Source organism: Python bivittatus, unplaced genomic scaffold (assembly GCF_059951505.1).
Source record: "Python bivittatus isolate LINGU-HERP-01145 unplaced genomic scaffold, Pbiv_v1 ctg000610_np1212, whole genome shotgun sequence".
Lineage (NCBI taxonomy): Eukaryota > Metazoa > Chordata > Lepidosauria > Squamata > Pythonidae > Python > Python bivittatus.
In genome coordinates this window covers 785,935-806,193 of record NW_028277088.1, presented here as the reverse complement: position 1 = coordinate 806,193, position 20,259 = coordinate 785,935, and the positions used below count along the sequence as shown (strand labels likewise).

Below are 20,259 nucleotides of genomic sequence, written 5' to 3'. Positions count from 1 at the left end.
GATGGATTTCCTGCACCCAATTCTTTTTAAGAATGGAGCAGCTGTTTTAGATTCTCTTTGGAGCAGCATTTCTCAAACTTGGCAACTTTAAGACATGCTGGCTAGGGTGTTCTGGGAGTTGAAGTCCACATGTCTTAAAGTTGCCAAGTTTGAGAAATGCTGCTTTGGAGTGACCCTCGGGGAGGCACATCTAGTTTTTGTCATTGAGGATTTACAGAACTGGCCCTGCCTTGAATGTACTTGACTTCTTCTCCTGTTGCCAGAAGGGCTTCCTGGGGGTTGTGGGAATTTCTTTACCAGGGAAATAAACTTATAATTCTTTTGTTGCTGTCAGATTAATAAAATGTATTAGGCAAAAGGTTAAAATAAGAACACAATGATCCCAGTGAGCAATTTGCTTTCCAAATAAGAAATGTACAGTCATGTGAAAAAGTAAGGTCACACCATGTAATTTTTTTTCTTTTTTAACATACGTAGACATATCAGTAGTTTATCTTCATTCAAATACTGTATAAAGATAAAGGTGACACAACTGAACAAAAGAACTATGAAAAATTGACTTTGCAATAATTTATTCAACAAAAATTAACAAATATACCATTTCCTTTTGTGGAAAAAGTACACCCTTGGTTCTAATACCTGGTATTGCCCCCTTTGGCAGAAACAATTTCATGTAGGCATTTCATATAACTGTGGAGTACCTGAGCTATATATATTCTCTTCTATTGGAATTTCATATAACTATCTACCAGCCTCTGACATCGATTGGGAGGAATTTTTTCCCACTCCTCCATGCAGAATTTTTTTCAGCTATGTGGTGTTTCAGGGGTTTCTTGCATGTCCAGTCAGTGTCAAATCACCCCACAGCATCTCGATGGGTTTGAGATCCAGGCTTTGACATGGCCATTCCAGAACCCTCCATTTCTTTCCAGCCATTCCTTTGGTGGATTTACTGGAATGTTTAGGATCATTGTCGTGTTGCAAGGTCCACTTTTGGTTGAGCTTCAGTCTTTTGACAGATGCTCATATTATCCTCAAACTCTCTCTCTGGTATATTGAAGAATCCATAGTGAGCTGCCCAGACTCTGATGCAGCAAAGCAGCTCCAAACCATAAAATTTCCACCAACGTGCTTTACAGTTGGTATCAGGTTCTTCTGGTGAAATGCTGTCTTTGGTTTTTGCCAAACGTATCTTCTGGTACTGTGGCCAAATAACTCTATATTTCTCTTGTTTGTCCAGAGCACATTGTTCCAGAAATCTTGATCTTTACCTAGGTGTTCATGAGCCTCGCCCTGATGTTCTTCCTGGACAGCAAAGGTTTCCTCCTGATACACCTCCCGTGTGGATCTAATTTGTACAGCTTCTTTCTAACGGTAGACTCACAGGCACTTTGACATCAGTAGGTCAGTTGTAGGTCACATGATGACATTCTGGGGTTCTTTCAGCATCTTGCGTTCTGCTCTCAGGCTGAACTTGCTGGGAAGGCTTGGCCTGGCAAATTGGCCCTTGTTTGAAATCTTCTCCACTTGTAGATGATCTTCCAGACAGTGGAATGATTGATGTCCAAATGTTTGGCACTCTTTTTCAATCCCTTCCCAGACTCATAGGCATCTGTAATCTTCTTTCTCAAGGCCTTCAGAGAGCTCTTTTGATCTGGCTGTGGTGATGCCACACACTTCAACAACAAAGAGCAAATCAAATTAAATGTCTGAGGTTTAAATGAGACAGGTTCCTCCCAGATCCTCTCTAGTGATGTTCCAACTGATTTGCACCTGATCCTAATCTTAGGTATTTGAAGTAGTGATAAATGTAGGGGTGTACTTACTTTTTCCATGTGTGAAATTTGCATATTTAAATTACACAATAGACTACAAAATTAAGTGATCCATGGTATTTGTTACATTATATCCCTTTTATCTATCAGTATTGTTAAAATGAAGATCAAATATCTGTATGTTGAAATATGTTGAAAAAGTAAAAAATTGGAATGGGGTGTCCTTACTTTTTCACAGGAGTGTGTGTGTGTTCGTGTGTGTAGGCAAATTAAGGGAGTTAGATTTTCGTTCCTCTTCTCCCACTCTTCTGGTACAAAAGGAAGAAGGCCTGTTTCCTTTCAGAAGGTGGGCCAGTCTCCAGCTAGAGATAGTTTTGGAAATGGCTACCAGTCTTCTTCACGAAGTGAACTGTTGCTGAGGCTGGCTGTGATGTGATGGAAAACCTGTGGCTTGTTCTTTGTGATTGCTTTGATGTCCATTTGGGATTGAGAGTTACTGAGATAGTTAAGCTTTGCCCAGGATCTTTGTGAGAAACTCATATGGGTGTTCTACCTTAAAGAAAATCCCTTCCTAATCAGGTTCTGGGAGTAAGGGCAGAGAGGGCAAATTAAGGAGTAATTGGGCTCCCTGCATAACAATGTCCTGCTCCCTAAACACATATGTGTGTTCCATGTTGGTTTTCCTCCCTGTCCTAAAGTCTAGGAAGGGATAAGTCCAGGCCAAGACAGGCATTAGATGATGTTCACTGCAACAGTCAGAGGCCTTGCATTTCCTGAAGTGTGGACATCCTTCTGTAGGGTGACCACCTCAGGCTGCTCTTCAAGGAGCCAGTAGTCTGAAGGCAGCTCCTACTTGCCCCTGGGTGGAAAAGAGAAAGAACTGTCTTGGAGTCTGGAATAGAACATTCATCAGTAAAAGGGAACCTAGCCAGATCCTGCTTCTGAAGCTAATCAGACCTCTAGAGCAGTGTTTCTCAACCTTGGCAGCTTGAAGATATGTGGACTTCAACTCCCAAAATTCCCCAGCCAGCATGCTGGCTGGGGAATTCTGGAAGTTGAAGTCCACACACCTTCAAGTTGCCAAGGTTGAGAAACACTGCTCTAGAGAAATGCCGTTATGAGAAGAGCAAATATATGCTAGTTTTATTCTAATCACAAGGCTATTTCTCATAATGAAAATGATCAAAGCGGCTAAAAAAGCTTGGGCAGAATGGCTGTCTCAGGGTAGCATTTAATGGGGGGGGGGGGAATTGCCCTGTTTCAAAGTTATCGCTTGCTGTTTCTAAGGAGTTCCACCTGTTCTGCTATGTATGTGCTAAGTTGGGACTGTTTCTTCTTCAGCACACATTAGAAATATTACAGGATGCAATGTAACAGGTTAAAACTGAATCCAGACCAGACTGAGAACATGATGGTTGAGAGAGACTTAATTTGTATGGAAGGAGTTTACCTGCTCTAGGTTGCTTTTCCCTTGGAGGAGAAATTATGGGCTGCTCCTTCACTCTGGGATGACCTGAATTGCTCAGGTCAGTGCAGTGGCAAAGAACACCTTTTCTCAGCTATGAATTATTTACCAGCTGTCTCTCTTCCTGGAGAAGTCCAGGCTGGCCACTATTATCCATGCTCTGGTAACCTCCCATAAACAATTGCAGTGTACACTATGTAGGAATGCCCTTTAAGGAAAATTGGAAATTACACTTGGTTCAGAACTGGCAACCAAGCTCCCGGCAGGCATTTCTTCGCAGGAGCATATTTGCCTGCTTGGGTATAGCTGTGCTGGTTACCTGTAGATTTCTGGATTAAATTCTAGTTTCTTTTGTTAACACATAAACTCCTAAATGGGACGGGCCCTGCATATCTTCTTCCCCCATATGTTACCAACCACAAGGTCCTGTCATCTTTGTAGGGTTTATTGCAGGTGACAATCCAGAGAGAGGCCTGGTTTCAAATGATCAATGTGAGTGTCTTTTTGGTTGTGGCCCCCAACTTGTGGAATTCTCTCCCCTGGAGGTTTGGATGGCTCCTGCCTGTCCTGTTTCATCAAGAGGCTAAAGATATTTATACTCAGGCCTTCCTCCTCTAAGTGTTTCTGTGATTCAGATAATTTTTATGTCTGGCATTCTTTATTACTGACTGTGGATACTATTTAAGGATTTTATGTTATTTCTGATTTATTTTGTGATCTTTGAATGTTATTGATGACCATTCTGTCTAACGTTGTAAGCTGATGTGAGTTGGCTTGCCGGGAACTTGTAGTCTATAAATGTAATCAATAAATATTTACAGAATGACCTTTCTCTATCCCTCTAAAATTGGGCCATTTGGCAACCTTCTCAGATGTCAACCGGCTGCCTTTATTTAGGAGTAGATAATAAGTAGGATAAACCGAGTGTCAAGTGGTCAAGGCAAACTCAGGAAACAATGACCACTCAGATTTCAGGAAGGTTATTTATTACGGTTAGGATTATTTATTATTATTATTATTTATACCTACACCCACACACACACACACACACACACGTACATATGTATGTATGTATGTATGTCACCAAATATATATAGTCCACTTAAGGCAGTGAACATCCTTAATACTCCTGCCTCCTCTTTTCCCCACCACACAACCCTGTGAGGTGGGTTGGGCTGAGAAAGAGTGACTGGTTGAGTCACACAGCCAGATATCATACCTAAGGGAGGCCTAGAACTCAAGTCTCTTGCCTTCTATGCCAGCATCTTCACCACTACGCCAAACTGTCTATCTCGAAAGCCTGCCAAAGCAGTTCTCCAGATCAACTTATACCTAGCACAATTAAGGCAGACTGAGTCTCTTTTTCACAATTCCTTCTTCCCCTGGACTAAGGAGTCTTTTCTGTAGCAACCCTGTTCCCTTCTTCACGTTCCCAGGGTCTGATAGATATTCCATCACAGGCTGGTTAGTCCATGGAAGAGAGACAATTAGGCCATCCCAAAATGATACGTTGGACTAGGAGTCTAATTTTTTTTTTTCAAAGGAAGGCAGTGGCAAATCACTTCTGTACTGCTAACAAGAAAAATGCATGGTCGTATCCATGAAGTTACTAGGAATCAAGCTTGACTTGGGGACTGTTACGAACATCAAGCATATTCAGTCCTGCAGCCTCTCTGCCTGTCTAAATGGCAGACAGCATCTGAATTTGAATACCTCTCGGGCATAAGCTTCAGCACAAACGCCCAGGAGATTCCCTCAACTTCTCTCCTCCCAGATGGAGAAAAAGGGTCGTTTTTTAAGAGACACAGGCAGAACTCCTAGGAACTCCTGTTTTCATCCACAACAAAGACAGCATGGTGTGGAAGCCATATCCCTCTCACGCCCTAGAGCCGTGTTTCTCAACCTTGGCAACTTTAAGACGTTTGGACTTCAACTCCCAGAATTCCCCAGCCAGCATGGGGAAGCATGCTGCCTGGGGAATTCTAGGAATTGAAGTCCAAACGTCTTAAAGTTGCCAAGGTTGAGAAACACTGCCCTAGAGGTTGAGGGGAGAAGAGCAGGTGAGGAGCCCCTTTAGAAGATAGGCAGTAGCAGCAGGAACTACTGAGTTCTTCCTCAAAGCAGGAGGGAGTGTCAGGGTGCGAAGACCCCAAACGCTTCTGGGAAAGGAGTTTTGAGGTATCCCACCTGCCACCTTATGGCCTCCGCCCCGTTCGCTACAGAGACTTTATTTCGTTTTCATCCCAGGGCCTGAGGCATTGATCTCTTCACCCATATGCAAGAATCTCCAGATTTAAGATGCAGCCTGTTCTCTTTTTTATCCCTGCTAGTTTGTCCTGAAGAACTATGGAGAGAATCCGGAGGATTACAATGATGAGTTGAAGAAGCTTGAACAGCTCAGGCAGGTGAGGGGCGTCTCTTGCTCTATGGGGGGTGGGGGGAGGGTGCCCCGAAGGACATGGCACCCCTGAGTTTGGTCCAGAAGAGCCATCCAAGCGGCCCTGTGTCCGAAGCAAAAGAAAGGCATGGAAGAGGGGAAAGGGTCACGAGCTGTTGCAGGGAAGGGATCCCAGCATGAGCCTGGAACTGCAAAGCTCTCTGGGCAACCAGTGTTTGCCACAGAAAATGTGTCTTGGCGAGCTGTGTTTCCAAGGCAGGGGTAGCGTGCTTCCTCAACGTTGGCTGGGCAGGGTGTGCTCCTTCTCAAAGAGAACTCACGTGGTGATCAGCAGCATCAGCTCCTCTTTGCCAGGCACCTTCGCCAGCTTAGTGTCCTCGGGAAGCGTCTTCTCGGTTACTGCGCAAGTGTCGTTCTTTCCCCAGAATGCCGTGAATGTGCCCAGGGACTTTGAGGGGTGCAGCATTTTGCGCAAATACTTGGGGCAGCTTCACTACCTGCAGAGTCGCATTCCGATGGGGGTCGAGCAGGAGGCAGCCGTGCCCATCACCTGGTAAGAGAGCTGTCAGGGGAGGTGTTGGGGAGCAGGAAGACGCCCCCCCCACTTGTTACTCTCCCCCCAAGCCCCTGGAGTGATCTCAAGGCTAGTGGGTTGGGCCAAGGTGGATGGGGGCTTTCAGCACGAGTCAGAGAAGATGGTGCTGGTCCTGCTGCTGCGCCCATTGCATGGAGCGTTTAGATTTTCTCCCACATACGGGAGATGCTTTGTGTGTGCGCCCTACAGAGACATTTGAGCAGGGTGACCTTTTTATGGACGTGGACGGGGGGAACCAAAGAGCAGATTTCCTGGTTCAACATCCAGGAATTCATGGGCACAATAACGGAAAATGGACAACCCGGGGATTGTGCTGGGTAGATCCCAGGGGACTTAAAAGTGTATCCGAGTACCTGCCCTGGGTCAAATGGGACGTCTCCTGGGTTTAGAGCTGCTGCAGCGGTGCGAGGCAGGCTGTTGGGAATGCTTTCCTGGGAACGCAGACAGTCAGCCTTCCTCTTTTTTCAGGACAGAGATCTTCTCCGGCAAGGCTGTTACTCACGAGGACATCAAGTATGAGCAGGCCTGTATCCTCTACAACCTGGGTAAGGATGTTTCAGCTGTTGGCGACTGTTTCCAAGTGGCGAGGTGGGCCAGGAGGGCCTTCTCCATCTCTGGCCCTCAAGACTTAGGGCCCACAGAGAGGTTTCTTACCCGTGTTGCCATTCCTTGTTGTCCCCCAACCACAACTCATGGAAACCTTTTTGCCTGGCATGATGTTATGGGCAGGGCAGGCAAGGCTGGTGCACGGCCTTCCCTCGGCACAACACGTCCCACTACCCTGCCTCAAATAGATATGCTTTGGTCTGTATCCGCCAAATAGGAACAAACATTCACGTTGACTTTGGGTGTGAATCATTGAAACTAGTTGTTCTGTGCGAAGAACGGCTTGTGCGTGAGCCGTTTTGCACCTCGCTTCTCTGCGGCCCAGTGTTTCCATGTCACAGTGTCTGCACTGGATTTGTGTAACTTCCTGCATACTGTGAAAGTGGGAATTCAGCTCGATAAAGAGTAGAGCTGCCAGATCTGGACTGCAAACATACGGATGACCACTAGAGGGCAGCAAAGAGCTACAGAAAATGCTTGCTGTGCCGGACAGATTTTTGCAGCCCAGATCCGGTAGCCGTAGCAGACGTGAGTTTGCAATGTGCAGGAAGTATTGGGTGGAATTTCACAATCTGCAGAAGCCTGAATGAGGTTCCCGGTAGAGGGCGTGGGAGGATAAATTTGCACAATTTACATGGGGTGCAAAATCCAGCTTTTCTTGACCTGGTTTGGCTTACTGTAGAATAATAATAAAAGAGCCAGTTTGGCGTGGTGGTGAAGGTGCTGGCCCAGAAACCTGGAGATGGTGACTCGTAGTCTTCCCTTAGGCAGGAAGGCCGGCCGGGTGACTTCAGGCCAGTCCCTCTCTCTCAGCCCAACCCACCTCACAGGGTGGTCGTTGTGGGGAAAACAGGAGGCAGGAGGATTAGGGATGTTTGAGTTGACCAAATATAAAAAAAAGATGGAATAAAAATATAGTAGTAATAATGTGTGTATAGTAGCAGACACCCACAAAGACAGTCATAGGTGATCCAAACAGACTGAAAGACCTCTGGGCTTTGGGGCAAGTAGATTTGATTGGCTACCATGGTGAGCTGATGGATAAGAACTTGCGCCATCAGCATGGGCTTCTCACGGCTATTCTGTGCACCGAAGCCCTCTAGGCTATTGCGCTGCACGCTCTGCATAAAGAGTATCCCAGGTTCAACCTGCAGTGTCCCGGGTTAAGGAGGCTCTTGTCGTTAGGTGACCTGCCTAGAACAGAAGGAAATCCTCAATTGGTAATTCCAGCCAGTGCAACAGAGCAGCTCCCTGGGTTTCTTCCCAGCCACAGTGCTGGAGGGGGGCTCCAGCTCACGCTTTCTCTTGTCCTCCCTCCCAGGTGCCTTGCACTCCATGCTTGGGGCCATGGACAAGCGAGTCTCAGAGGAGGTAAGGCATTTACTTCGGTGTCTTCCTTAGGCCAGGTGCTTGTGCAGGAGGAGCAGTCATTAAAAAACCAGCAGGCAGAAGCCATTCAGCTTTCTGCCCACCTGGGAACCAAGAAGCAGGGTGAGGAGAGGAGGGGCCGAGAAGGGTAGTGTGCAAATGGTTTGGCATTTCGACCTTGCTCCAAGGGAACTGTAGTATCAGCTGTTGTTTTGGAAGGCCCCGTGTGACATGCTACAGTTGCTTTCCTGGGGAGGCATCTTCTGAAGAGCGAAACCCTGATGAATTTCTCTGTGGCCCCCTGTGTCTTGGCTGTGGCTTTTTTTATTGCTCAGTCTTGTCTCCAGGTTTCATGGTCTTCTGGCCCTTCCAGAAGATGCCCCGGGTTGCTGCAGTCCGATCCAGGGAACAGAATCAAGCCCAAGCTGGCTCAGTAGCTCATGGTATGAGCCGCATTCAGCTCTTGGAGTGCCAGCTTGTAGGGAAGACCCTCTTCTTACCAGGCTGGGATTCTTGCTCTCTGTGCATGAACTCCAGCCTGGTAGCAAGAGGTCTTCCCTACAAGCTGGCATGCTGCCCGTGCTGTGAGCTTTCCCCTTGAGTCCTAGGGCATCTGAGGAGCGTCTTCATTATCTGTAGAGTCCTACTTGAAGGTATAACTTCTCCCAAATGCGTCTTGTTTCCTTTAGGGCATGAAGGTCTCCTGTACCCATTTCCAGTGTGCGGCAGGCGCGTTCACTTACCTTCGGGACCACTTCCCTCATTCCTACAGCGTGGACATGACTCACCAAATCCTGAATCTGAATATCAACCTCATGCTGGTAAGAAGAGTGAGGAAGGGGAGGAATGTCAGGGCCTCAGAAAGTTCTGCAGTTCAGAGCAGCGCACTTAAGAAACGCATTGACGATCCTAGACTCAGCCCCTGCCCTTTCCCTTATAGAGGACTAGGCTGCAGACCATGGTGAAGAAATTCTCCTGTCAAAGCCCTGGTAACCCTGAGTAGGCAATCCAGTTGATCTGGATGGCAGCTTCCACAGTCTAGATGGGATACTGACCAACTCACTGAAGTTTTAAGCCTGTAAAACGTACTGTAAATAAGAAACAGAACTATACATCTCCTAAGGAAAATAGAAGTTTTTAACGATAATCAGATTGGAAGCCAGAATCTTTCATAAAGTGATTTGTGGGACCTAAGACACAAAAGCTTTGCGAACATCTGGACCAGAGTCAGCTTCTGTCCTTGGGATAGTCATTCTTGGGACAGATGTTGTAAGGCCGATATTTTAGGGCTGCCAGTCTTTGTGATGGGATTTGCATGCTTGTCTCTCAAAATCTGGAGAATGTTCTGAAAGCCACAACAGTATTTATACTGGTCTATAGCCGTAATAAACCTTGATCAGGGATTATCCATTCCTAATATAGACCCACATATCCGGTGCTGTATGAGTTGAATGACGGTATGCTAGATGATGCTAGAAGGCTAAGCAGAAAAGCAAACTCCCTTTGGACTGCAGTGGGCAAAACTTGGAAGATGGAGATGGTTTGTCTGCCAGATACTGGAGATCAAACAGTGTCTTAAAGAACTGAAGAGAGGCATAATTTGAAGAACATTTGGATAGTCAGGGCAACGGTGGTCTCAGTTGACCCAGGGCTGTATTCATTGTCGTGGTCAGGATGGGCAGCCTTTTGGATGAGTAATGTCAGACCAGCTCCCCTCGTGATAGAATGGTCCGTGCAGCCCTGGAGCTGAGGACCATTTCTTAGCTTCTGTTTATCACTCGGGGGCTTTGGGCGGCAGGGGATCAGCTTTGACAACCTGCAGCACCTCTGACTTCCCCTGAGTCAGGTGCCCCCAACATAGCCTTTCTTGTTTTCCATCAAGGGCCAAGCTCAGGAGTGTCTCCTGGAAAAGTCCATGCTGGACAACCGGAAGAGCTTCCTCGTGGCCAGGATCAGTGCCCAGGTGAGTAGTTGGGGAGCCTTATAGCTGGCTGCTCAGGCCTGGACACGGAGGAAGAAACTATCCCCTGGGCCTGACCCAGATTCGTAGTTGGGGGCCCCTCCCCCTCTAAAGCTGTTAGGTAGGGCAGACTGACTGTGCCCTTCAGCTGCCTTTGCTGAAGCTGGCCTCTTGGCCCTTCTCCCAGCCAACAAGGATTTAGGGACACTCTTCTCTCCTCCCAAGGTGGTGGATTACTACAAAGAGGCATGCCGAGCTTTGGAGAACTCAGACACAGCCTCCCTGCTGGGAAAAATCCAGAAGGACTGGAAGAAACTGGTGCAGATGAAGATCTATTACTTCGCTGCTGTGGCCCACGTGAGTGTTCTGGAGGGGAGTAATTGCTTCCCCCCCATCCCTCTTGGACTGAGGCTCCCTGTTGGCAGTGTCACCACTGCTGTCCTCAGCCAACTTTGTACTCTTCTAGCATCTAAGGCAGTGTTTCTTGATCTAACGCCAGCTGGGGAAATTCTGCGAGTTGGAGTCTACACATCTTAGAGTTGCCAAGGCTGAAAAATTCTGATCTAAGGCATTGTGCTTTTCTTCTGAATGCTTCCTGCATCTCAGCCCAGCTCTTTCTTTGCACTTTTGTAGACAATGAATCCGTAACATATGCTTTGGACTGATTATCAGTATAGATGGGTATGAAACTAGGTATTTTTTTAACAGAGAGAGAAAGGAACAGCAGTGACAAAAGATCCTCTAGCCCCTTAATCTCAGGCACTAATGAGATTTAATTGATAGAGTTGGAAGGGAATTAATTTTGCTGTCATTGCCTATATTTTTCTTGTCTGCAACCCGTAGTAATGCTTAGTGAAGATAATTGCTTCAGAGAGAGTGGTGTATGTGGCTGAGATTCAGCTTCTGCCCCAGAAACAGAGGCTTTCAGGTGCTTAGAGATGTTGGAACTCATAAGGTATTGCTGCGGACTGCATCAACATCTTCTGGATGTACTTAAGCTGTGTTCGTTCTCTTTCTCTCTCTCTCTTTCTCTCACAGTTGCACATGGGAAAACAGGCAGAGGAGCAGCAGAAGTACGGGGAGAGGGTAAGTTGGCTGGTACTTCACAAAGATCTGCTGTCTGGGATGGACGAGTCTCTGGACTTTTGACTGGCAGCCACAGAGGGCTGGTCTTTCAACCCTTTGAGGATTGTGACGTCTAACATGGAACTGATTAGGAAGACAGTGTCAACCGTGGCATCTGTAGTAAAAATGGAACCTGTAATACAGAAGCATTAAGGCAGCCTTCCTCCACACGTGAGCCCAGCCTTTGTGTAGGTCTGCCTTTCCCAACCTGGTGTCCTCCAAGTGGGTTGGGACTACAGTTCAGAGAAACGCCCATCAGCCCGGCCATCAGTGTGGGCTAGGAATTCCAGCAGCTGGAAGGGGCCAGTGGGGAGGGCTGATGTGGGGGCTCAGGTGGAGATGTCAAGCTTTCCATCTCACAGAAAGCAAGCATGGCTGTGGGAAGTAGTTCCGTAGTGAAGTTTTTAATCCAGATACTTGTTCGTCAAAGCTGTGTCCCTCCTATGCCAGAAGCAGCCCAGTTGTCAGTTGGTGGATGCAGAGGCAGTGGAACTGCTGGCTGAGAAACTTCTGTAAATTAACCAATGATCCCATCTTAGCCTGTTGGTTCTACAGTATTGGTGTAAGGAGGCTTCATGCATCTGCAAAGCTCTAAGGGAGTAGGAATAACCAGTGTTGCTTGAATTGCAGGTTATCACAGCCTGAGCTGCTTTTGCTTCGCTGTTTTACCCAGGTGGCAAGCGCAGAGTTACCATTGTTGCAAATATACCAGTCATCCGTGTTAGAAGTAAAGCAAGTCGCTTGCTCAGCTGAAGCCATTTTTTTGTTGTTCATGGATCCTCTCACCAGCCTTGCTCCCTGCCTCTGCCACTGTGAGAGAAGTGAGGACCTTAAGGTGCATTCCAGCCATCCTCAACTCTATACCCCAACCTGGCTATTGGGGAGAATTCTGGCAATGGAAGTTCATATGTCTGGAGGGCAGTTAAGATGGAGAAGGTTGTTGCAATCTGTCATGATCTTGAAGGTCCTCATTCGGTCCTAGCGCGCACCAGAGTGACCCAAGATGGAGAGCAGAGCTTTGCCCAATTTGGAAGGACTATTAAGACTGGAGAAGGCAGGTCCTTTCTTCACCTCTCTGCTTTCTAAAGAAAGCAAGGGCATTTATCTCCCCCACAGCCCATCACTCACTCCTTCGGAAGCCCTCAGAGATTTAATCCTGGATCAAGTCAACTGGTCTTGCCAGTTGGTCCTACTTGTTCCTCTTCCAGTACAGCGACTGCTTCTCAGTGGTTTTTTTAGGCTTAATCTGGGGGAACCCAAGACTTGTGTTGGGGGCCGCTGGAAAGGTTTGTGTTCATTGCTGCATGGCGAAGGAGAAGCACTAGCTCTCTTCTTCAGACCTGTGGAAAAAGTGCTTCAGTGGTCACAGCGTCATGGTTTGACCCTCCCTGTTCAGCAGGTCTCTGAGCAATTGCCTAAACCCTTCTCATGTGAAGCCAAACTGGTTTGAAAGCAGCCTTTGATGGATTGAATCTCTGCTCCCTTTGCAGGTCATCTATTTCCAGAGTGCCCTGGATAAGCTCAACGAAGCCATTAAGTTGGCCAAGGTAGGGCTCTTCCTCCCCACCCCACCCCACCCCACCCCACCCCACCCCTCCCTTCCAGTTTCTTGTTTTATTTACTATGAAAATTTGCAGTTCAAAATCAGGCTTCTGTGGCCACAACATCTAAAGTCTGCTCCGTAGGAAGGCTGGACAGAACAACTGGATGTTTGATGAATTGATCTGGAAAATTAGCATCAAATCTCAAAGTTTTTCTTTGTGGTTGCCCAGAGATAAGAAACTGCTTTTTCTCTGTTGCTGCCCTCCAGAAACTGATCCTGAGAGGTAGACTGTCTTGGAATCTGAAGTTCTAACTTAACAATATAACTAGCAGCTATTGAGAGATTTTTCTTTTTTTTAATTTATCTAACTCCTTTTTTTAAGCTACCTCTATTGATGGATGTGTCAAGTTCCCTAAGATAGGAAGTCATGCTATGCCCTGAACCAATTTTAGCGGTTGATCCCTGCATTCTAGGATTTGCAGACAAGAAAAATATGCCAACATTTTCCTTGGGTCCTCTTGTGACAATCTCCCTCCAACTGCGCTGGCCATCTCTTCTCAAGGGTTACTGTTCTGTAAAATGCAGAATTCAAAATATTTTAAACTTGCTGTTTCCTGCAGGGCCAGCCAGAAACGGTGCAGGAAGCGCTGAGATTCACCATGGATGTCATTGGAGGAAAGTAAGTTGGTGCTGTGTCACCACTTTTTTGTAGTTCTTCCCCCCACCCCCCAATCTTTCTTCTAAGTCAGGTAGCTCTCACTTGTGCAAAGGAAGAGTGACTGTAGATACAGCATCATTTCTTGCTTCCAGAGTTCAGGGGCTTTTCCCTAATATTTCATTGGCAAGAACAGGAATGGGAAAAGAGGGAAACTGGGATATTAACACCCCCCCCCCCCCGCAGGAATTGTGACAGTGCAAAATCAAAGTTTGAAAACAGCAGAAGTCTGGAGGTTCTGCTCTGCTGTCTACTTCTGCCAACGCTTTGCATCCCTTTATTTTGCTTCCTGGTTGCACGCTGCATAGATGGATTCCTGATCCATCTTGTAAAGCTGGGCCTTAGGAAGGAAGAAGTAGCTGGCCAAGCCGATCCTTTCCTTCTGCCCGCCAACCTCGCACAGCGAGGGCCCGGTTCTGTGAAAGAACGCTTGCTGTCAAAAAGAGGCAGCAGCGATCAGGGCGGCTGGTCTGAATCGCGTGTTCACTTGGAGCCCAAGAGCAGGGAGTCACCGGCTGATCTGTGCTGGGCTTTCTGAGTACCTCTTCCTCCTTAGGTACAATTCTGCCAAGAAGGACAACGACTTTATCTACCACGAAGCCGTCCCTGCTCTGGATACTTTGCAGTCGATTAAAGGTGAAGGAGGAGAGTGCCGGGTGTCTTGGGGGACTTTGGAAAGGGGCTCTTTAGTTCAGCGAATTGAACTGAGCAAACGCAACAGGTCTGTGGCCAGGTTCAGCCTAGATCACAGCAGCGTCGCCTCTCCCTCACTTGAGGCTTTGCCCTCGGTAAGGAGCCATCTTCAAGTTCACTCTGTACGGGAGTCTGGCCAAGCGAGGGCCCTCTAGGTGCTCCAGGGCTGCTGCACCCTGCTCTAGGTCAGCGGTTCTGGATGGAATAGCTGGGGAGAAATCAGCTCACTTGACCTTTTAATGCACATTTACCCAGTTTGCTGTTTCCTGAACAATGCCTCAGCTGAAGATCAGTTATTTGTTGGTTTCCACCCCAAATGTTATGATAGAGTTTGCAGTGCAAAAAATAAAATCACAAGACACATAAAATAAGAAAGAAGTATTTAGAAATGAAATAGAAATGATTTTCTTTTTGCAGAGCTTCTTTAAAAAAATGCACACACAGAGACTGATACTGAATCCACTAGGAGTTAAAGTTAGAAAATAGGCCTTGTGTGAATTTGAGTCAGATAGATTTGCCACTTTTCAGAACTGGTCATAAATCCCTAGAACTGTTAGAGGCTTGCATATTTTTTTTTCCTGTGAAAACAGGTTACTCTGAGACCTGCAGAAGCTCCACATTCATTTTTAGGTGTAATTCACGGCTGACTTGCAGGCCGGCACACTTGTCCAGGGCACTCTTGGGGGCCTGTGGGTGTCTCTCTTATTGCCGCCTTTTCCCCTCAGGTGCCCCTCTGGTGAAGGCTCTCCCAGTCAACCCCACGGATCCGGCTGTGACGGGCCCGGATATTTTTGCCAAACTGGTCCCAATGGCTGCCCACGAGGCCTCATCGCTCTACAGGTGGGAAGGCAGAACTTTTGCTCAGGCTGGTGGGCATTTTGGGGGGTGTCTTTGGCCTGTCAGTTGCTTGAAAGGAGATAGGAAAGGGGATTCTGCTGCAGTATGGGATAAACAGAAGCAGTAGGATTAAGCAGGGGGAATTGGACTATTTTGTGGTAAGGCCCATGTTTGAGAAGCCCTAATAGAAGTGTGGCTCAGCTCTGGTTAAGATTTGGTGAGAAGGAAGCCTTTGAGGACAGTCCCTTGCTCCTGCAACACAAGAGGTCGGAGCCATCTCTGAACCTGGAGAGTTTGCTCCCCCTTAAGCCTGTTCTCAGCACTGAAGGCTTCTTCTGCTGTCTTTGTTTTTCTCAGTGAAGAGAAAGCTAAGCTGCTGAGAGAAGTGATGGCCAAGATTGATGCCAAGAATGAGATCCTGGAGTATGTATGTTTCTAATACTGGTTGGGCTGGGGAGGGCTGAGATGTTAAATAGCCCATGCTGAAAGTGGGGAAGGAAGAGGAGCGGTCTCTGTAGGGTCCCATGGTTACACCCTGGAGATGAAGAGCTCATGGATGCCTGAAGCTTTGGTGAGACCTGCCTGTTCCCTAGTGTTTTCAGGGCTGTTTGCCTGCTTTACCTGGGACTTAAACTCTCTCTGGTATGAATGAGCCAGAGGCCTTGGGCAGAATGAGCTGAGGCACCTGCATCTTCAGTGCACCCAGACTCAACTGGGAAGGTTGGTCTGTTGCCCTCTCTGGTCCTCCCTTTGGCCACAGAAGCTCCTTTAAGATCGTTCTCAGGAAGAATTGTACCCTGCCTTAATGATTCAAACTGAGTTAGAACTGGTTGGTGGCGGTATGGGCCTTCCTACTCCAAGGTCCAGGACTGCTGTGTGCCTGTGCCAGTCTCATCCCATGGCGAAGAAGCCATTGCAGATAGAATTCCCATGGAATGCCAGACATTCTGCTTTCCCACAAAATCAGTTCGTCTCTTCAGGCATCAAGTGTAGAAAAATCGGCTTGCGTCTATGTGAACATCCTACTAGATGTGTTGGGCAAGTCCAACAAGTTGGGGAAGGTTTGAAGCTGGCATTTCCCGACTCGAAGCAAAACGGTTCCTGAGAGTATCTGAGAGGCTTTACTCCCTGGGATGGGATGTACAAACGATGCCAAGCCTTTCACCATCTCTTTGTAGACAGTTCATGGACTCTCTCCAGCTGGACCCTGAAACAGTCGACAACCTGGACATGTACAATCACATTCCACCCCTCTTGATGGAGAAATGCGCAGCCCTTAGTGTGCGCCCAGAGACAGTGAAAAACCTTGTCCAGTCCATGCAAGGTAAGTAACTAGTTTAAGATTCCTGCCCTGGGGTCCGGGTGGAAGAGTGCAGTTTTCAGTCTGCCATCCCAAAGGTCAAGCTAAATAGTTGGGTTCTGGGTGTTCTTGGAGCTTGGTGGTTTTCCTGAAGCTTTGCAGTGCTATTGATACTTCCTAGGCTAGTAAGGAAACATCTGCAAGCGAAAAATAAGCTCAGAGAACACGGAGAACCCGCCTGTTCAGCCCTGAGCTACATATATTCTCTACTGTTGACAAGCTAAATTCTCAAGAGAGCCAGCCAGACCTATGATTATTCAGAAACCCAGCCTTATTTCACTTTTGGCACCTTCCACTAATTTGCTTCTCTCCTCTCCTTCCCCAGTACTTTCTGGAGTTTTTACAGACGTGGAAGCCTCTCTGAAGGAGATCAAAGACCTGCTAGACGAAGATGAGTCTCAGGAGCAGAAACTGCAAGAGATGTTGGGGAAGCTGCCCCCGCAGCAGGAGTGCCCGCTCTCCTCTGCTGCTGGGGTAGCGGAAGTGGCCAAGGAGTGGGCCAAGTACATGGAGGTGCACGAGAAGGCGAGCTTCACCAACACCGAACTGCACAAGGCCATGAACCTGCACATCGTCAACCTGAGGCTGCTCAGCGGGCCCTTGGAGCAGGTCAAGGCAGCCTTGCCCACACCCAGCCTATCTGAAGGTGATGTGCAGCCCTGCTGCCCCTTTGCTTCTCTGCGGCAGAGTCCCCAACCCGTCTAAACTGGGAGAAAGCCCCCAGTTGCAATTCTGCTGGGTTTTCCTCTCAAGTATTAATAGCAGGTCTGCCTAGGGCCACAATTCAAGGGCACTGGGGGTATAATTTAGCATGGGGGATTCTTAACCTTCCAAGGGTTGGAGTGACAGTTGAGAACCTAAATGTGTTCTTCCCTGAAGCAGCTGGGGAGGGGGCTTTCTACTGATTAGCAAACGCTGAATGAATTATTTGACATAATAGGAAAAATGTGGAAAATTTAACCCGCCAAAGAATGACTTATGTGGATGACAGGAGGAATCATCTCTTGGTTGAAGAAGCTTGTCTTCTGTGTTTTCTTGGTTTTTAAGATTTAATTCAGCTTCACTCTTGGACTGGGTCTTGGTAGACAGCGTCCCCGTGTCTTCCCTGCCCAGGGCTTCCACCTCTCCTGGCAGTTGCATACTCAGGACTAGCAAGAGAGAAATGGGTGGCTCTGAGGGCATTGACACCACCTGACTTGAGTCTCACCTCCAGATGACAAGCAAGGGATGCAGAACCTGAAGCGCATGTTGGCCAAGGTGCAGGAAATGAGAGACCAGCGGGTGTCCCTGGAGCAGCAGCTGCGCGAGATGATCCAGAAGGACGACCTCACCACCTCTCTGGTGACCACAGACCAGTCCGAGATGAAGGTGAGAAGCCAGGCTGCAAGAGGGGCTTGTCGGGACGCAGGATGGGGCTGGTGAGCCTTCCCTTGCCTGTCCCTCAGGCCGTTGAGGGTCAGCGACTGAGACCATAAATGCCTTGCCCGATTCTGCTGCATTGTCACAAACAGCCTTGGGATGAGTACTTGGTTTTTCCTGTTAGATGATGTTTGTCTCATGCTGCCGCTTGCTCAGACAAAAGGCAGAAAGGCAACCTTCTGGGTTAGCCCTCTCTGTGCAGATGTAGCTGCCCCTGGCCAGATTTTTCATGTCCCATGCTTAGAGAGCAGAGAAAGAGAACCAGTATTAAACAGCTAAGGTAGCATGGCTGTCAGAGCACCATCACTGTCATAACGTCCTCCCCATGCAAGGAAATCAGTTCTCAGAAGCTCCATGCTTGAAAGGTTGTTGAAACATCCTACAGACCCCCAGGACAGAGCTCTCTGAGATAATGCCATCCAGCTGTGCTCTCCAAAACACCTGGAGAACAGCAGATTAGAGGAGGTTAACTCAACAATTTCATTTGTCCAGCTATGTTTTTGCGGGATCCCTGCCTCTGCAGGCATTTAAGATGGCAATATCAGGCTAGGCAGGAGTCAGAGGGCTTCCTCCTTGCCTCCAGCTTCCATCTTCTCTTTCCCATCTTGCACTGTTACTCGAAATCCCCTCCTCCTCCTCCTCCCCGCCCCCCAAGTTCTTTGTAGCTATGCTTTTACTTCTGCTCCATCTTGTACAGAAACTCTTTGAAGAGCAGCTGAAGAAGTATGACCAGATCAAGGTCTACTTGGAGCAGAACCTGGCTGCCCAGGAGAACATCCTCAAAGCTCTGACCGATGCCAACGTCAAGTATGCTGCCGTACGCAAAATCCTGGCTGAGGTGGAGCACAAGTGAGTGAGGGAAGTGGGTGGGATGAGGAACCGCTTCTGCTGGTGGCAGTAAGCGTGGCTGGTCGGAAGGAGCCGTAAGCTCTTTCTGGGGAACTGCTCTCGCAAGAATCAGGAGAACAGAGCCAGAGTTACGTTTGCTGCACTATTCTTAGAGGTCTCCAAACGAAGGCCAACGAAATGGCCCCCTTTGAGGGTGGTGGCTGCGGTGCTGGTAGCTTCAGTGGCCCTTTGTGTTATTTGATCACTCTTACAAGTCTGCTTAAGAGCTGCCCTCAGTGGAAGTCTCACTGAGTTTGCAGAAACAAGAAAAGAGCAATACCTTGGTAAAAAGCTATAGAAAGTGAGTATAAACAAGTTTATATTATAACATGGCAGAGAAAATCACTTCTGGTGTTGGGAAAGTGAAGAGAGAAGTTTTTTTCAGTGCCGTCCCTTAAGGCTAATTGCAGGGAGATTCAGGACTGGCAGAAGGAGGTCCTGCACACAGTTAATCTGCGTACAGGCCGTCCCCAGGTTAAGAACAAGTTCCATTCCTAACTCTGTCTTTAACTCGAATTTGTATATAAGTTGGAACTCGTACATACAAACGGGCTGCCTGTTACTAAAAATGGTTGTCCTTCCTCGAGCCGATGAACTGCTGAAGCCGTGTGATGCTTTCAGGAACCGCTGAAAATGGGCTGTATATTAAAAACATGTGGCTTCAGCAGTTCCTGAAAGCATTGCGCGGCTTCAGCAGTTCGTTTGCTCGAAGAAGGACAACGCCGTTTGCCGTTTTTAGTAACAGGCAGTCCATTCGTATCTAGGGGTTGTCCTTCAGTCAAACGTTCTTAACCCAGGAACTGCCTGTAATCCAACAGTAGCCATCCACAGGGTCTCGCTCCAGGGTCTCGCACAACCATCCTTGGCAGACAATTTGGGTGGTGTCAAAAAGGGGCTGCCCGGATTTCTGCAGACCCTCAATTGGCTGCTAATAAATAATAGCTGTTCTCTGTCTCCTGGCCCCTGGGAAGCAGGCCTGAAATACCAGAGAAGGGCAGTAAAAAGGGATTTTGTCTTCTGGTCCAGGCTTCTGAGCTTCCCAAATGCATCCAGTTGGTGCTGTGACCCACAGATGACTAGATTGGATGAGCCAAAGGGCCTGCCCAGCCTCAGGGCCCTTCTGATGTGCAACAGACACATAGACACACACACACAGGGCACGTCCTGTCTGTCATCTGTGGGAGGGAAGCCTTTTCTACCCAGCTCAGTCATGCCCCTCTTCTCTCCTCCCACTCCCCCCTCCCCAGGTGGAACACGACCCTACAGACTCTGGTGGCTTCCTATGAGGCTTACGAGGACCTGATGAAGAAATCACAGGAGGGCAAAGAGTTTTATGCCGACCTCGAGAGCAAAGTGGCGAAACTCCTGGAGAAAGCCCAGGCTGCCTGTAAAGTAGCTGAAGGGAACCGGCAGCAGATTTTGGAGAAGTAAGTGGCCCCTTACAGACGCGCGCCCTGGATTTCTTCAAGAGGGTTAGAACAGTGTTTCTCAAGCTTGGCCACTTGAAGAGGT

The 20,259-nt window shown here is 47.9% G+C and overlaps 1 protein-coding gene across 2 annotated transcripts in view; it reads left to right on the top strand.

The window, feature by feature from the left end:
• Positions 1 to 20,259, top strand: part of PTPN23 (protein tyrosine phosphatase non-receptor type 23) — a 32,757-nt gene that overhangs the window by 5,491 nt on the left and 7,007 nt on the right. Inside the window, exons 2-19 of one of the 2 annotated variants that reach the window (XM_088150410.1) lie at positions 5,571 to 5,645; positions 6,064 to 6,191; positions 6,702 to 6,778; positions 8,161 to 8,210; positions 8,897 to 9,028; positions 10,090 to 10,170; positions 10,393 to 10,524; positions 11,206 to 11,253; positions 12,783 to 12,839; positions 13,456 to 13,514; positions 14,107 to 14,186; positions 14,969 to 15,083; positions 15,438 to 15,503; positions 16,259 to 16,404; positions 16,766 to 17,086; positions 17,654 to 17,808; positions 18,557 to 18,708; positions 19,995 to 20,174. In XM_088150410.1, coding sequence (XP_088006536.1) covers positions 5,571 to 5,645; positions 6,064 to 6,191; positions 6,702 to 6,778; positions 8,161 to 8,210; positions 8,897 to 9,028; positions 10,090 to 10,170; positions 10,393 to 10,524; positions 11,206 to 11,253; positions 12,783 to 12,839; positions 13,456 to 13,514; positions 14,107 to 14,186; positions 14,969 to 15,083; positions 15,438 to 15,503; positions 16,259 to 16,404; positions 16,766 to 17,086; positions 17,654 to 17,808; positions 18,557 to 18,708; positions 19,995 to 20,174 — 2,054 coding nt within the window. The other variant, XM_088150409.1, reaches the window with a different exon arrangement.